This window comes from Cololabis saira, chromosome 19 (genome assembly GCF_033807715.1).
Source record: "Cololabis saira isolate AMF1-May2022 chromosome 19, fColSai1.1, whole genome shotgun sequence".
Lineage (NCBI taxonomy): Eukaryota > Metazoa > Chordata > Actinopteri > Beloniformes > Belonidae > Cololabis > Cololabis saira.
This window is the reverse complement of record NC_084605.1, coordinates 12583083-12597457: the sequence shown is the minus strand read 5'-3', so window position 1 is coordinate 12597457 and position 14375 is coordinate 12583083. Positions and strand designations below refer to the sequence as shown.

The 14375-nt window shown below is 38.9% G+C and overlaps 1 protein-coding gene across 1 annotated transcript in view; it reads left to right on the top strand.

Moving 5' to 3' along the window:
• The window catches only part of LOC133419303 (alpha-1,6-mannosylglycoprotein 6-beta-N-acetylglucosaminyltransferase B-like), a 30249-nt gene extending 17125 nt beyond the window's left edge, over nt 1-13124 (top strand). Inside the window, exons 8-17 of the mRNA XM_061708391.1 lie at nt 899-1068; nt 2925-3056; nt 3306-3439; nt 4563-4705; nt 5390-5545; nt 6048-6194; nt 6324-6440; nt 6567-6641; nt 8044-8204; nt 12802-13124. Of these exons, the coding sequence (XP_061564375.1) occupies nt 899-1068; nt 2925-3056; nt 3306-3439; nt 4563-4705; nt 5390-5545; nt 6048-6194; nt 6324-6440; nt 6567-6641; nt 8044-8204; nt 12802-12961 (1395 nt within the window). The 3' untranslated portion in view covers nt 12962-13124. The remainder of the gene's footprint in view (nt 1-898; nt 1069-2924; nt 3057-3305; nt 3440-4562; nt 4706-5389; nt 5546-6047; nt 6195-6323; nt 6441-6566; nt 6642-8043; nt 8205-12801) is intronic.
• The last annotated feature ends 1251 nt before the right edge of the window (nt 13125-14375 follow it).

Genomic DNA, 14375 nt, shown 5'->3' with positions numbered 1-14375 from the left:
TATTTCAATAATTCAACTAGAATATGGTGTAAAAGTTAATCTATTTCAATAATTCAACTTAAAAGGTGAACCTATATTACCTAGTCTTATTACATGCAAAGCAAGATATATTGAACCTTTATTTGTTATAATTTTGATAATGGAATTGTTTCTTGATTTCATAAAATATTCTCTAATTTATTTTTTATTTGGGGTTTTCATAAACTGTGAGCCATAATCAGAGAGCAGCGTCTTGCTGGTGCAGGTAACTGCTGCATGCAGTGACGGACACTGGCTGTTTTGTGGTTCCGCGTTGCACCAACGCTTATGAGCCCCAGCTGTTGGTACGCAAAAGCGCTTCGCAGCACAAGATTGACAGCGCACTGTGGATTTTGACGGCGCATGCGCTCTGGCGGCCCACTTATGTGCAGCCCTGTCTATGTGCTAATATGTGCTGTTAGTTTAATCTTAAAGAACTGTTGTGCTGATAATACATAGAGATCTTTATCTTTTGGGGGAGAATCTGCATACAAAGCAGTACATGAATTAATGTTAAGTTCTCATGTTGTACATTGATACAGTGCCTTGTTTCATACTCTGTTTGAATATCTCCGTTTTGGCTCCTTCCTCTTTAAGGTGATCCTGAAGATCCAGAAATATGAGTACAAGACAGTCACTTATTCTCTGTTTGAAGCATGCCAAACTAGCAATGGGGAAGGCATTATGCAAATGTGTTTCATGGTGATGGCAGATCATGTGCAGTCCTTCTGTGGAGGAGAATAACCCAGTTCGTTGTTGACTTTGGACTTTGTAACTATAGACATGCACAAAAATATGTAAAACAATCTGAGGGCGCAATGAAAGTAAAACCCAGAGAGCAATATATATATATATATGATTCATTTTTGGCATCCTGTAGGTACTGCTTTATCCTGGAGCCCTGGCTGGGAGTGTCGGCCAGCAGTTTGAGACGATGGTGGAAAGAGGCGGTCCTCTGGGAGAGCTGGTCCAGTGGGCCGACCTCAGTGCCTGCCTGACCGTCCTGGGACACGACCTGACCTTCAGCAGCTCACAGCGCCAGCTCCACAGGTTACCGTGTGCAACCATATATAGGAAATGGGCCAAGCCACTGTGGTTAATTTTTAATCTGTTGTTTTGAAGTCTTGCATGTGACATCTGGCAGTTGCCTTGTTGGTGTTTACAGAGCCAGAGGTAGAACAGGATGGAGCCGGAGCAGCGGCACTTCAAAGCAGATCGAACTAAGATGAGACTCTTTCAATAGAAATATATCCACTTAATTATAAGTAGACTAATCAGAAAGTGATCATTCTTTGATGTACATTACAATCTCATGGGAGATACATATTTTTACTTTTTATGTCTTAGGAAGAGTTTATGCTTTTTGAATGGGAGTCTATAGCTTGGGAATCTGGGGTGTCACTTTAGTAACTTTTTGGCCACAAACCAAAACAAAGCACCAAAAAGCTGCTGTCTTTCTGCTATACAGGCTGTTCAACAATCCAACTACCTAACTACACACCAGTCAGTTTCAGAGATAAAAACATGTGCTACTGTTACCAAAATAAATAAAATCACTCGTATGGTGAATTGGTGAAAGATGAATGGAAATATAACTACTTTTTTCCTTGTTACACTGCCGTGGCTCATAGTTGTCAGCCATGGCAGTAAGCTGCGGTGTGATGTTGTGATGTTGCATACTGATGTATTGAACGGAACAAATGGAAAATCACTATATGTAACTTCGAGAGACAAGACTGCCAATTAGAAGTAATATTTCTTAGTCAGGCTGCAAAAGAAATCTTGCCTAATTTCTTTCTTTAGCTACAACCAGTACTCGAGTTGAGGGGGAATGGCATCCCCGCTGAAATAAAAACGGTCAAAATCATCCCCCCTGAAATAAAAACGGTCAAAATCATCCCCCCAGTAAAACTGCCATCCCCCCTTTTCATCCCTTATGTCATTTCATCAATGAATGTGGTATTACTGCTATTTCAACATTTAGAGTCATCACCAGAAAAATAACTTATTTGACTTATTTCACTGCAAAAACTCAAAATCTTAACAAGAATATTTGTCTTATTTCTAGTTAAAAAAAATGTCATTACATTTAAGACTCATCATTGGAAAAAATTACAATTTTCACCTGTTTCAAGTAAACTTTCACTTGAAATAAGTAGGAAAATCTGCCAGTGGGACAAGATTTATCTTCTCATTACAAGCAATAAAATCTTGTTCCACATGCAGATTTTTCTACTTATTTTAAGTGAAAATCTACTTGAAACAGGTGAAAATTGTAATTTTTTCCAATGATGAGTCTTAAATGTAATGACATTTTTTTAAACTAGAAATTAGACAAATATTCTTGTTAAGATTTTGAGTTTTAGCAGTGATCCATTTTACTTACCCTGTGAAGGACAGAGTCATATTGATAAGTTCAGAAAACGTTTTTTCATTGTTGTGTTTTGATGTATTTGATGTAAGCCCAGTGGATATTTAAAGCTTACAGAAGGCTGCATTTAACTGCTGCTATGTCATTCCTGCAGTATTTCTGCAGGTGTTTTGGTCAGTGCTATTATTTGTAATATATTATATTATTTGTAATCAGCATAAATTATCTGTCCCCATATGATAAAATCCACCATCCACCCTGATTTTTTTTTACAACTCGAGTACTGGCTACAACTAAGAATTTGCCATTAACAGTAAAAGGAAAACAACAAGAGTTTAATCTTCTTATTTCTTTTTAAAAATGTATAATAAATTACCTTTAAAGTAAATACATGATGACTCCATTTATTTGAAATTAATTGTTTTAAACTTTATTGCCATGTAATCATTTCTACACTGTAGAGCTCTCAAAAGCAACAACATTAATGCTGTGTTTCCTTGAAGTGTGTTAAAAATGATTCCTGTAACTCTTCCAGGCTGATAGGTGCCGCACCAGGACGTGGCAGCTGTCCAATTCAAGGGCCTCTCACCTTTGACCTCATTTACACCGACTACCACGGGCTTGCTCACCTCCAAGCAGCCATGGGAATGGCTTTCCAGCATTACCAGTATGACCATAACCGCATAAAGATAGAATTAAACCATGGGGATAGGATGTATATTTAATTTACTTTCTGATCATTCTTTTTAAAACATGAATTTGGCACTTTGTGACATCATAAATGTTTGACCACTTTCACTATTTATGCTTTCAAGTATAAAATATCTAGATCACATGATGAAGGTAGCTTTGCATGCAATAAATTATGTATAAATGAAGATATTCAAGCAAAATCCATTTTCATATGTTATTCTAGTTGCCGCTTCAGGATCTTGGACTCATTTGGGACTGAACCGGCCTTTAACCTGGCAAATTATGCAGAGAGCCGTGGATATAAAACCCTATGGGGCAGCTGGGGTTTGCAGCCTCTGCAGTACATGAACATGTTCCGTAAGTCTAGAGCGTACGAGGCGCTAATGTCCTCCTTATACACCCTTCTGAACCATGCTAGTAGTCAGAGGTTTAATAGCTCAGGTGAAATACATTTGGTCCTCTGACAGCACTTTTCTTCCAACACCTCTCCCTGTTGTCTTTCCCATCCTGCGGGGGGATGGAGACGAGCTGGATGCTGTGGGCCCAGAGAGCTGGGCTTCATTCGTCAGTCTGGAACCTTTGTTTATTTGTCCTGCAAAGGGGGAGAGATATGGTTGCTAGTTGAGGATGTGAGAAGGAGGAGAGGAAAGGAAGAACGAACATGCAACTTCTTCCCATGCTTCCACAAGTTGCACTAGCATATAATGTCTTTGCCTGTCGCTACAGGTCTCAAGTGTGCGTTTATACGGGTTTGTTTGTGTTTGAAATTGTGAACTTAGACAGTCACTGCAGACAGATAAGATATCCAGCAGGAAATGTTGTTCTGTGTGAATGTGGACAGATTTGGTAAATGTTATTGAAACAACGACCTTGAGGCATAATTGTGCAAAACAATCGCACGCACGCACGCACGCACGCACGCACGCACGCACGCACGCACGCACGCACGCACGCACGCACGCACGCACGCACGCACGCACGCACGCACGCACGCACGCACGCGTGTACACAGTGAAATTCAAATGGATGCTTGGACAGATACCATTGTTGGCCCATTCTTTGTAAAGTAAATACTCATCTCTAACACCTTCTACAGGGTGTCAGAAAGCAGCAGCTGCCTATCCAAACACCTAACCCCGTCTTGAACACAAAGTTCTCATTTTCCTTGACAGATGATTAATGCTGCGCAGTATGTTTTTTCTCTCCAACAACATTTCAATACAAACTGTTATTCATCTGTAGTCTTAGTAAGCCTTGTCAGTAATGGTGGCCAAAAGTAATTTATCTTTTCCTCCGGTCACATTTTCCACTCTCAGCTTATTGTTTTGTTTCATCGTTGGTGAAGATGGGTGCATGAGTGTTCACCATCTTTGATCATGTGTTGAAAAAATAAGCAGTGAATCTTGACCAAAAAGCGTGAGCACAGATGTGCACACGCTCGCACTTATTTATTGTAATCTGACTTCTCCACGTTCTCCAGCTCATACTCCTGATAATTCCTTCCTGGGCTTTGTGAGTGAAGAGGCAGTGAAGACGGAGAGCACCGGGGGAGAGCTTGGCCCGGAGAGCTACAGGAAAGATGGGATAGCAGTTGTCTATGGCAAACAGGCATACATGTGGCAGGTAGAGCAAAACAACAGACTTTTTGCAGAAAGACTGAGTTTGCAAGAAACATGTCAAAAGGTTAAATTTTACATAACAAGGTTTTTGCAGGCACTTTAAAAGGGATAGATTGTATCTCTGAGGAGTGTTTGCATGAGGTAGCTTTTAGCGGTCAGTTGGCAGCGGCAGTAACAAGCTTGCATGATGCATCACTGTAATCTTGTAATATGTTCTGAGTAGGACATCAGCTCTTTTTCCAACAGGAAGACCTCATGGAGAGGTCTTCCTGTTGGAGAGTCCTTTTATCTGTTTGTGCAACAAAAGTCAAAGTAGTACCTGTCACCGAACTGAGTTACAGGTCCGCATTACGGTTAGGATTTAGATTCCAGGTGAAATTAAGTAAAGAAAAAGTCAATCGCTTTTAGGAAGACACACATTTCTAATCCTATCCTCATCAGCTGAGAGACAATCGAAGAAGAGGCTCACTAAAATACCTTTTCTTTTTAAACCTTTATCTTTCAATGTTGAAAACAGAAAAAAAGACTGCTCTGCATCTTTTATGCTGCCTTAAACGAGAGTATTATGTTTTGCGTTGTTTGCTGGTTTGGAAATACAACATACAGATCAACAGATTTATACCTAAACTGCACCTTTGAGTCCATCCTCAGTTGTATATCTGTGTCTTTCTTTGTTTGTGTAAACCAGGGTAAATCAGAGTATGTGGAGGTGATCAGTGAGGAGCTTGAGACTCACGCCACTGTCTACCAGCCTCCGGGACACAACTCCATTCTGCCCAGTTTCGTCAGAAACCACGGATTCCTGACTCAGGAACAATTCCTACAACTTCTCCGCAGAGCCAAGGTCAGATAAGAAATGAATCCTATTTAAAGGAGCTTGAGGCCGGATTGTGGCAGGATTTATGAAAAAAATCCGTATACATTTTAAGTTTTCTAGTAATAATGTCAGATGAAGCGTTCCAAACCCAAAAGAATGAGCCCTCTAGCGTATCTCTCTGTTGCCTTGAACAGGCTGTGTGCTGCAAAATGTGCTGAAATTTGGTCCCGAATTTCCCGCGCTGGGCTGCGGATGTGACGTCACATGACGCTGCATGCAGGTTCTCCCCGTTCTCCCGTGCCGGCTTCACTGTTGGCTGCAGTACCCCCAACGGCCGTCGTGGTGAAGGGTGGCGCTAGAGAGTCTCATTTCTTAAAAGGAGCCTCATTCTCCTTTAAATGTGTACATAAAAAATTAAAAATAAATAAATAAACTTTAGATCTTTCCAGCTTCCTATTTTGTTGACACTTTATGATGGACCTTCATCAAGAGAATAGCCTTCCTTCTTCTGCTTCCATCTCCCTTCCAGGTGTTTGTAGGTCTTGGTTTCCCCTACGAGGGTCCGGCTCCCATTGAAGCCATAGCTCTGGGCTGTATCTTCCTTCAGCCACGATTTGACCCTCCACAAACATCAGAGAACAATGATTTCTACAAGGGCAAACCCACCACAAGACAGGTGGCTGGACATGTACTCAGTAGTCTACAAGAAAAAAAAGAAAACAGTGGAGCGAACAACAACTATTGTGCATAGTTACTGTGGGATATGGGTTTTAGATGATGATCTAACAACAAGTTTGGATGTCAGATCTCCTCCCAGCACCCGTATGCCGAGGAATTCATTGGAAAACCGTATGTGTGGACTGTGGACATGACCAACAAGACTGATGTTCGGGAGACAGTCAAGGCTATTTTAAGCACCGAGGTAGTTTTGACTGAACACGCAGTACCACAAATCAGCCTTTTTAGACACATGTAGACATACACCTTGTGTTCCCTACGTCCCGCTTACAGTAGAGCTGAATGAAAGTGTTTGTGTGTGTTTTTCCAGGTGAAGCCTTTCACTCCTCAAGAGTTCACTTGTATGGGAATGTTGGAGCGGGTCCGTGGTTACATCACTCACCAGGTACAGAAACATACGCACTGGCATGATATCCTTCAGTGCTGCCCCAACTAGTCTAACGCATATACCTCTTTTATCCACTTTGTCACAAGGTGGGACAAAATGAATAAATGAAAAGAGTGCATTCCTGTTGAAGATCAGTAATTTATATTAACTCCATTTGATTTGATTTGATTTGTTTATTTGCACAACATAAAAAAACGGTACAAAAGTTTAAATAAACATAAAAAAACATGAAAATATGTGCAGGTGAGAAAGGAAGCCCTAAATGGGCTTATTCAAAGTTCTCACCAGGAAAAATACATTGTATTGAAATAATAGCAAGAACAAAAAAACAAAAAAACAGCGTTAAAAAAAGATGGATATAAACAGACAATTTCTCGGTGTGCACGTGCAGAAGTGAGTCCACCTTAAGTGGAAGCACTTCTAGACGCTTGGTCAATAAGGCTGGTCTTCAATCTCTGTTTAAAACTATTAATAGACAGTGAAGATTTTGCGATAAGTATATGAGAGTTCCAGAGTGAGGCACCTCTGTCTTTGATGGAGAACTGACTGCTATTGGTACGACTGAATGAAGAATGGAGATCCTCAAATTGTCTGGTATTATAGTTATGAATTTGCGAATTGGTCTTAAAAAAATCTTTGAAAGTACTTGGAAGCCTATTTGCAAGATAAGTGCAACTCCATCATTAATTCCAATGACTTAATAGCAGGGGTGGAAAGTAACAAATTACATTTACTCACGTTACTGTAATTGAGTACTTTTTATGAGTAATTTGTAATCTTCTAAGTAGTTTTTGAAATATGTAATTTTTACTTTTACTCGAGTACATTTTGACCCAAGTATTTTACTTCGCTACATTTGAACCCCCTCACGTTACTGAGTACAAAATTTATGGTGAAAAAATTAAATGCGGGCAGAAACCAGCCACAAAAACCACAAAAACCCTCGGCCAGACTTATTCTCATTCAAAAGCACAAAAGGCAACAACATTATAATGCAGTGTAAAATGTGCGGAGCTTTCAGCATTCAAGACATCAACATCTAAAAAAATGTACTCGAACAAGTGTGGATGTGTACTTTAATATACCTCGAAGTTGATTCATTTGATTCGTGACTCATCCTTTTTTTGCATTAAATAACTGAAAGTAACTTTTACTCAAATTACATTTTAAATGAAGTACTTTTGTACTTTTACTCGAGTAAACTTTTAGATGAGTACTTTTACTTTTACTTTGAGTAGGATTTAAGCAAAGTAAAGATAATTTTACTCAATTATAATTTTTCAGTACTTTTTCCACCTCTGCTTAATAGCAGCATAACAGAACCCATTCATTTCTTATTCGGTTCAAATTAACAACTAAAAGAAATAAATGTCTTTTTCTCGCTCATAAATTGCTCAAGAACTTCTGCAGTAAATCTGTCCCTACTCGGCTACCAGAAAGTGCACTAAGGGTGCACCTGGGTCCACTGGGTCAGTCTTGTGTGGATGTGTGTCAACGCTCCTCCCTCCTGTGTCAGCCTGCTCTCTTTCATCACCTCAACACCCCTGCTACATTCACCAGGTGAGAAAGCAGCAATCCTTCACTGCAGGTACATGTTTGACTCTGCTGTGCCTAACAAGTGTCAATGATATCAAATGAGTCAATATTGTATCACCACTGTGACCTGTTAGTTCATCTGAAGAGTATTCACTTTCCTCCATCCGTTATCTATGGCCAGGTGTTTATATTCAGGGTCACAGCGGTCTGCAGGAGCCTATCCCAGCTGTCTTTGAGCAAATGACAGTTCTGGACAGATTGCCAGTCCATCGCAGAGCCACGTACAGTACAGAAAAACCCCCACACTTTATGGCGTGTGTCAAATAAACAAGTATCATAAGTGTTTTTGGGAAAGAATGGGGGAACCCTGACGGGGATGACATGCAAACTTCTCACATACAGGTTTCATCTTCATGTAAAACTGAGAGATCTCTCGGAGGTAAACTTAATAATGGGACCCAACCAGAGGTGTCAAAAGTATTCACATTCATTACTCAGGTAGAAGTATAGATATTAGAGTTTAAAAATACTCCTGTAGAAGTTGAAGTATCAACTCAAGTTTTTTACTCAAGTAAAAGTATAAAAGTACTGGTTTCAAAACTACTTAAAGTATAAAAGTAAAAGTAATGTAAGGGGGAAAAAAGCCATTAAGGACAAAAGCCATTGAAAATGAATGCATCTTAGTATAATGCAATTATATTAAAGAACCATATATGTGTACTATTGAGCATTAACATGTGTTTCAGAGAGCAGGAGATATGATGACTAGTTGCCTATAAGTATTGTAATGGTGCAAAAAGTCAAAATTCAGAGGCATGTTATCATTTATCTTAACCTTTATTGGAATGTACATCCAAGTTTAGTTGCAGGAATCTGAGGGAACGGATGTAAGAACAAAACTGGACAAGAACATCTGAAACAACCACAACCAAATTCACTCTATCCGGATGGAGCAATTTAACTGGATAGTTTTTTTTTAAAGGCCAAAATGAAATAGAGTAACGAGGCTGTTTTTAAAATGTAAGGAGTAAAAAGTACAGATAATTGCGTGAAAATGTAAGGAGTAAAAGTAAAAAGTAAAGTAAAAAAAAAGTAAAAAAATAATTACTCCAGTGAAGTATAGATAACCAAAATTTCTACTTAACTAAGGTAACGAAGTATTTGTACTTCGTTACTTGACACCTCTGGACCCAACACACCAAAAGGAACATTTCATTCTGGAGATTCAAATATTTGCCAACACTTTTTGCCAACAAAGTCTTAATTGTTATCTTCCCACAACTCTTTGCAATTATCCTGCTTCATGTCATGATACTCCCACCTCTGTGCTTCATTGTCAGGACATTGCATTCACTGTTGTGGTCCTGGTCAGTTTATCACCATACACTATTTGAGGTTGTTTTTTGTTGTCATTTCACAAAATCACTTGTTCCAAGTATTAATCAGACTTCTCTTTTTACTTAAGTTTATTTTTCAAAGATTAACTTGGGGGTTTGTGCCTAAGAGTAACCTGTCTTGGATGCCGTCTATGAAGGCAGACATTGCACAGTGTATTCAAGCCATCATAGAAATTCTCAACTTTCGTGTCATGTCAGTTTTTCATCTGTTTTTCAGAGCTGGACTGGACAAATAGTACAGTAGTAAACAAGTCTAATTACCGTAGTGCTGCTGCCTGTTCCATACTTCCCTGCTCTTGCAGCTGTGTTTCAACACGTTTTTACTTATACTTTACTCTGATCTTCCTATATTTTCATAACTTTATTTATTTATTTAGTCATTTTGCAGATGCTTTTATCCAAAGCGACTCACAGTAATAGCACAAAACAAGCAATGAAACATATTATTTAGAGGAAAAGCGCTCTCGGAAGAGCTGTTTCTTCAGAAGCTTCTTAAAGCAAAACAGTGACACACTTGCTCTGATGTTAGTTGGGAGGTTGTTTCACCATTGGGGGATAACGTAGGAGAAACGTCTGGATTGGCGTGGCTGTAGAGTTGGTTTTGCCTGACGGTGCTCGTTTGCTGAACATGGGTGTGTAGTGATAGAGGTTTTTACCAGATTGTGCACGTAAGAGGGAGCAGTTCAGATAGCACTTTGTAGGTCAGCAGAAGTGGCTGAACTTAATGTGTGTGGCCACCGGTAACCAGTGGAAGTCAGTGAGCAATGGAGTGACATGGGGCTGCTTGGGTTGGTTGAAAATCAGACAAGTGCTTAAAACGACAAATTTACTTTTTTTTTTACGTAACAATTCTAACCCTCCTTCCTTTATCTTGTAGACCAGTGCAGTGCCATTGAGTAATTATTTAAATAATTACATTAATTAGATCCATATATTAATCTCCTGTTATAAATTAATTTATGCTTGTATTTACAATCATATTGATGATGTCTTTGCAACTCTTGATATTGAGCAAATCTTAAAGTTTTTTTTTTTTAAATCGAAGGTAATGTTTTTATTGTGTAAAACACGTCTCTCTTGAAAAGGAGACCTTGCATCTCTATGAGACCAAGCTGTATGTATAGATATATAAATAAATCATTATTACTCAATAGCACTGGGCAAGTACAGGGTCAAGCAGCGGTGGCTTCATGCATGAGCAATTCATTTGAAGGACACGGCGAGGTGAGCACCTCCAGCTCTGGTGGAGCGGGGGGGGGCTGCTGTGCAAGAGCTTTGCTGCCTAGAGAGTGCTTTCGTATAGGAGACAGGCCCATGGATGCACTGGCTCTTTGCTGAAAAACAAGTGAAAAAACAATACGTGCTTTCACACTAGAGTCTACGGAAGAGTATTAGGGCCACTTAAAAAAAATAAAAAGAATTCTGAGAAAAAAAGTCAGAATTCTGACTTTAATCTCAGAATTCTGAGAAAAAAGTCAGAATTCTGGGCCACTTAAAAAAAAATAAAAAGAATTCTGAGAAAAAAGTCAGAATTCTGACTTTAATCTCAGAATTCTGAGAAAAAAGTCAGAATTCTGAGAAAAAAGTCAGAATTCTGAGAAAAAAGTCAGAATTCTGACTTTAATCTCAGAATTCTGAGAAAAAAGTCAGAATTCTGGGCCACTTAAAAAAAAATAAAAAGAATTCTGAGAAAAAAGTCAGAATTCTGAGAAAAAAGTCAGAATTCTGACTTTAATCTCAGAATTCTGAGAAAAAAGTCAGAATTCTAGGCCACTAAAAAAAAATAATAATAATTCTGAGAAAAAAGTCAGAATTCTGACTTTAATCTCAGAATTCTGAGAAAAAAGTCAGAATTCTGAGAAAAAAGTCAGAATTCTGACTTTAATCTCAGAATTCTGAGAAAAAAGTCAGAATTCTGACTTTAATCTCAGAATTCTGAGAAAAAAGTCAGAATTCTGACTTTTTTCTCAGAATTCTGACTTTTTTCTCAGAATTCTTTTTATTTTTTTTTAAGTGGCCCAGAATTCTGACTTTTTTCTCAGAATTCTGAGATTAAAGTCAGAATTCTGACTTTTTTCTCAGAATTCTTTTTATTTTTTTTAAGTGGCCCTAATACTCTTCCGTAGAAAACCTATAAACAGGGTGCGATTTGTGAAAAAACCAGAGGGGGGGGATAATTTTGAGAAATATTTTTATTCAGAAAAATTACCACCCAACAGTACTATAGGCTATATGAAAACTTGTTTCTTGTGTAAACCTTATACTTAAGCTACGTAACGTAGGCGGTAGGCCTATTTTGAACATGAACTGAACCACTGTATTTGAAGAAATATTTTCTCCTAATATTGTTTTTAAATGTGCCAAATAAAAATAAATAAACAAAATTAATATGTTTTTAATTCTTTCTCAATATCAGTTTAACAGAAAACATGGGAGCTCTCCTCAGCCGGGGAGATGATCTCGTCCACCATCCGATCAGCAATGTCACATCTGGTTTCATCTTCTGTCGCATTTTTTCTCTGGATTTTTGGTTGTGATCCTGTAAAATATGAGGATATGCTGCTCTAGATTCTTTTCATTTTTTCATTCATTTGACTGACTCTATCTTTTATTTTGGCGGACCGGAAGTCGCACTTTTGGAATGCAAGAAAATCCGGTTGGTTTTCAAAATAAAACTTCTTTCTGTGGGCGCGACTCGCTCCCGGTATGAAAATCACAGCACAAGCAGAATGAACACGGACTCTGTGTATTTTGGTTGTTATTACTTGTTAATAATTACGATGTAATGGTGAAAATACTTTGGGTGGGGGAGAAACATTTTGTCCCCACCGAGGATAAAAATAATTCAGCAGAGGGTAGGACGTGTAAACCAGAGGGGGGGAAATCCCCACCGTCCCCACCGGCAAATTGCACCCTGCCTATAAATATAGTGAAATTGCTAATTTGGCAACACTGCTCACAGGGGCTGACAAGACACAGGGGCAAACAATCAGGATCATGGGAAGTGAAGAAATAACTAAACACAAAAACTTTCAAAATAAAACAGAAACTAATCAAACCCAAAACCAAGACAGGACATTTTATCAATTGCATATTTGTTGATGAAAATTAGTAAATGAGCTCTTAAATTGTGCAACATTAGAGCAAAACATGTTCTGGTGTATTGAAAGATGTACTTTAAACTAATAAACCAATAAACCTTTAAACTAATTTCCATTTTGCAGGCTCAGACTGGGTTGCACCAGCATGGTGCAGGAAGTCAACCATCTCTTTCCGTCCTACAGTCCTTGGGGTCGTCGTTGTGGCCTTCAACAGGAGCCTCTGCTGTTCAGTTGTGCAGGCTCTGACCCATCACATCGCAGACTGTGTCCCTGCAGTTCTTGACAGTTGGCACTGTGCCCTGACTGCTCTTGAGTTAACAAACTGCAGGAACAGCACGCAAAAGCCCTTTCCAGGTGGATTCTGGACAGGTAAAGATTCTCAGCCAAAGGGATCCACATGTCTTGCCAAAGTTTTTGCAAGTTTTGCAGCCTTTTTCTGTTGATCTGATAAAATTGTATTTTATTTGTATTCACGCAGTGAAATAAGTTGAAAATATGTTGAGAAAATAATTATAGATGCTAGATTTTTCCAGTGCAGTAGTTTGATAAATAGTTTACTCTCCTTAATATTAGTCATTATTTAAGAAAAAAAGACATGAATTATTGTCAGAGCCGCTGCACAACCTTAATGACTTTGAATTTCAGGGCTTGTATCTCATGGTGCCAAACAAAATCTCCTGGATACTTTCAGCAAATACGCGCAAGATGCACTTTAGAGAAAATGTGTTTCAAAGTGTTCAAGTTAAGGTGGTACCACTCTAAAGTGGCTCATTTTGCAAGGAATTGCTGTACCTCTTCGGTGCTCTGCTGGCGTCAAAGATTAGGCTTGGCCTCAAAGGAGAGAGAGAGAGTGACAGGCTAAATGATGAGGCTCATTATCTGAGTGAATCATGGATAACCTCTGGATGCCTTTGGGAGGTCACAGTCATAAAACCATGATTATAACGTCATATAAACCGTTGGTTCCCAACCATCATTAACTCAGGAAACCCCCATAGCTCTGTTTAAGTAAGTGACCCCACCAGTCAAGGCAGAGCCTCATGTTTGTCTTTCCAACATACATTTAACTGGGAAAAAAAGCCCACAGAAAACAGGACTAATTGTGTTTTCTCGAGTTATTTTAGGGGAAATTACACCTTAACATGATTTTAATAAAAATAAAATGATTAACTTTGTTCCAGTGTTTGCTCCAGTATTATTAGCAAATCATGAACCCCCTGAAACTCCCAAAAGGAGTTTTCAAGCCCCTAGTGATAAGGGAAAAAGTGAAAATGTCACAAAATTATACAGTGATTTAGGCTGGTTTGTGTGTTATTCCTCAGTCACACAGACTTCTTTCATCACTCCCTCCTGCTCAACGGCATGTGAAAAAAACAAATGATAACAACCAAAGGTCTATGGTGTCAGTGATAGAGGGTGCTGCACCTACACGACACAGCTGTTAGCAAATATGCCTCCAAGAATGGCAACAAGCTGTTATACTGAACTTGAAGTTTGGTGTTTCTTGGAAACAACACACTAATGAACATCAACTGGCAGAGAAAGAGACTGTTTTCTGTTTCAGTAAGTTCAAAGTGACCAGATGATGTGACTCAGGGATCAGACCACTCAGGGTTGCGACAACAAGACTGTATGACAATGTGACCAGGAAATGACTGTGAAATGGTCCATGAAAACAACATTTGTGATGACTGTAT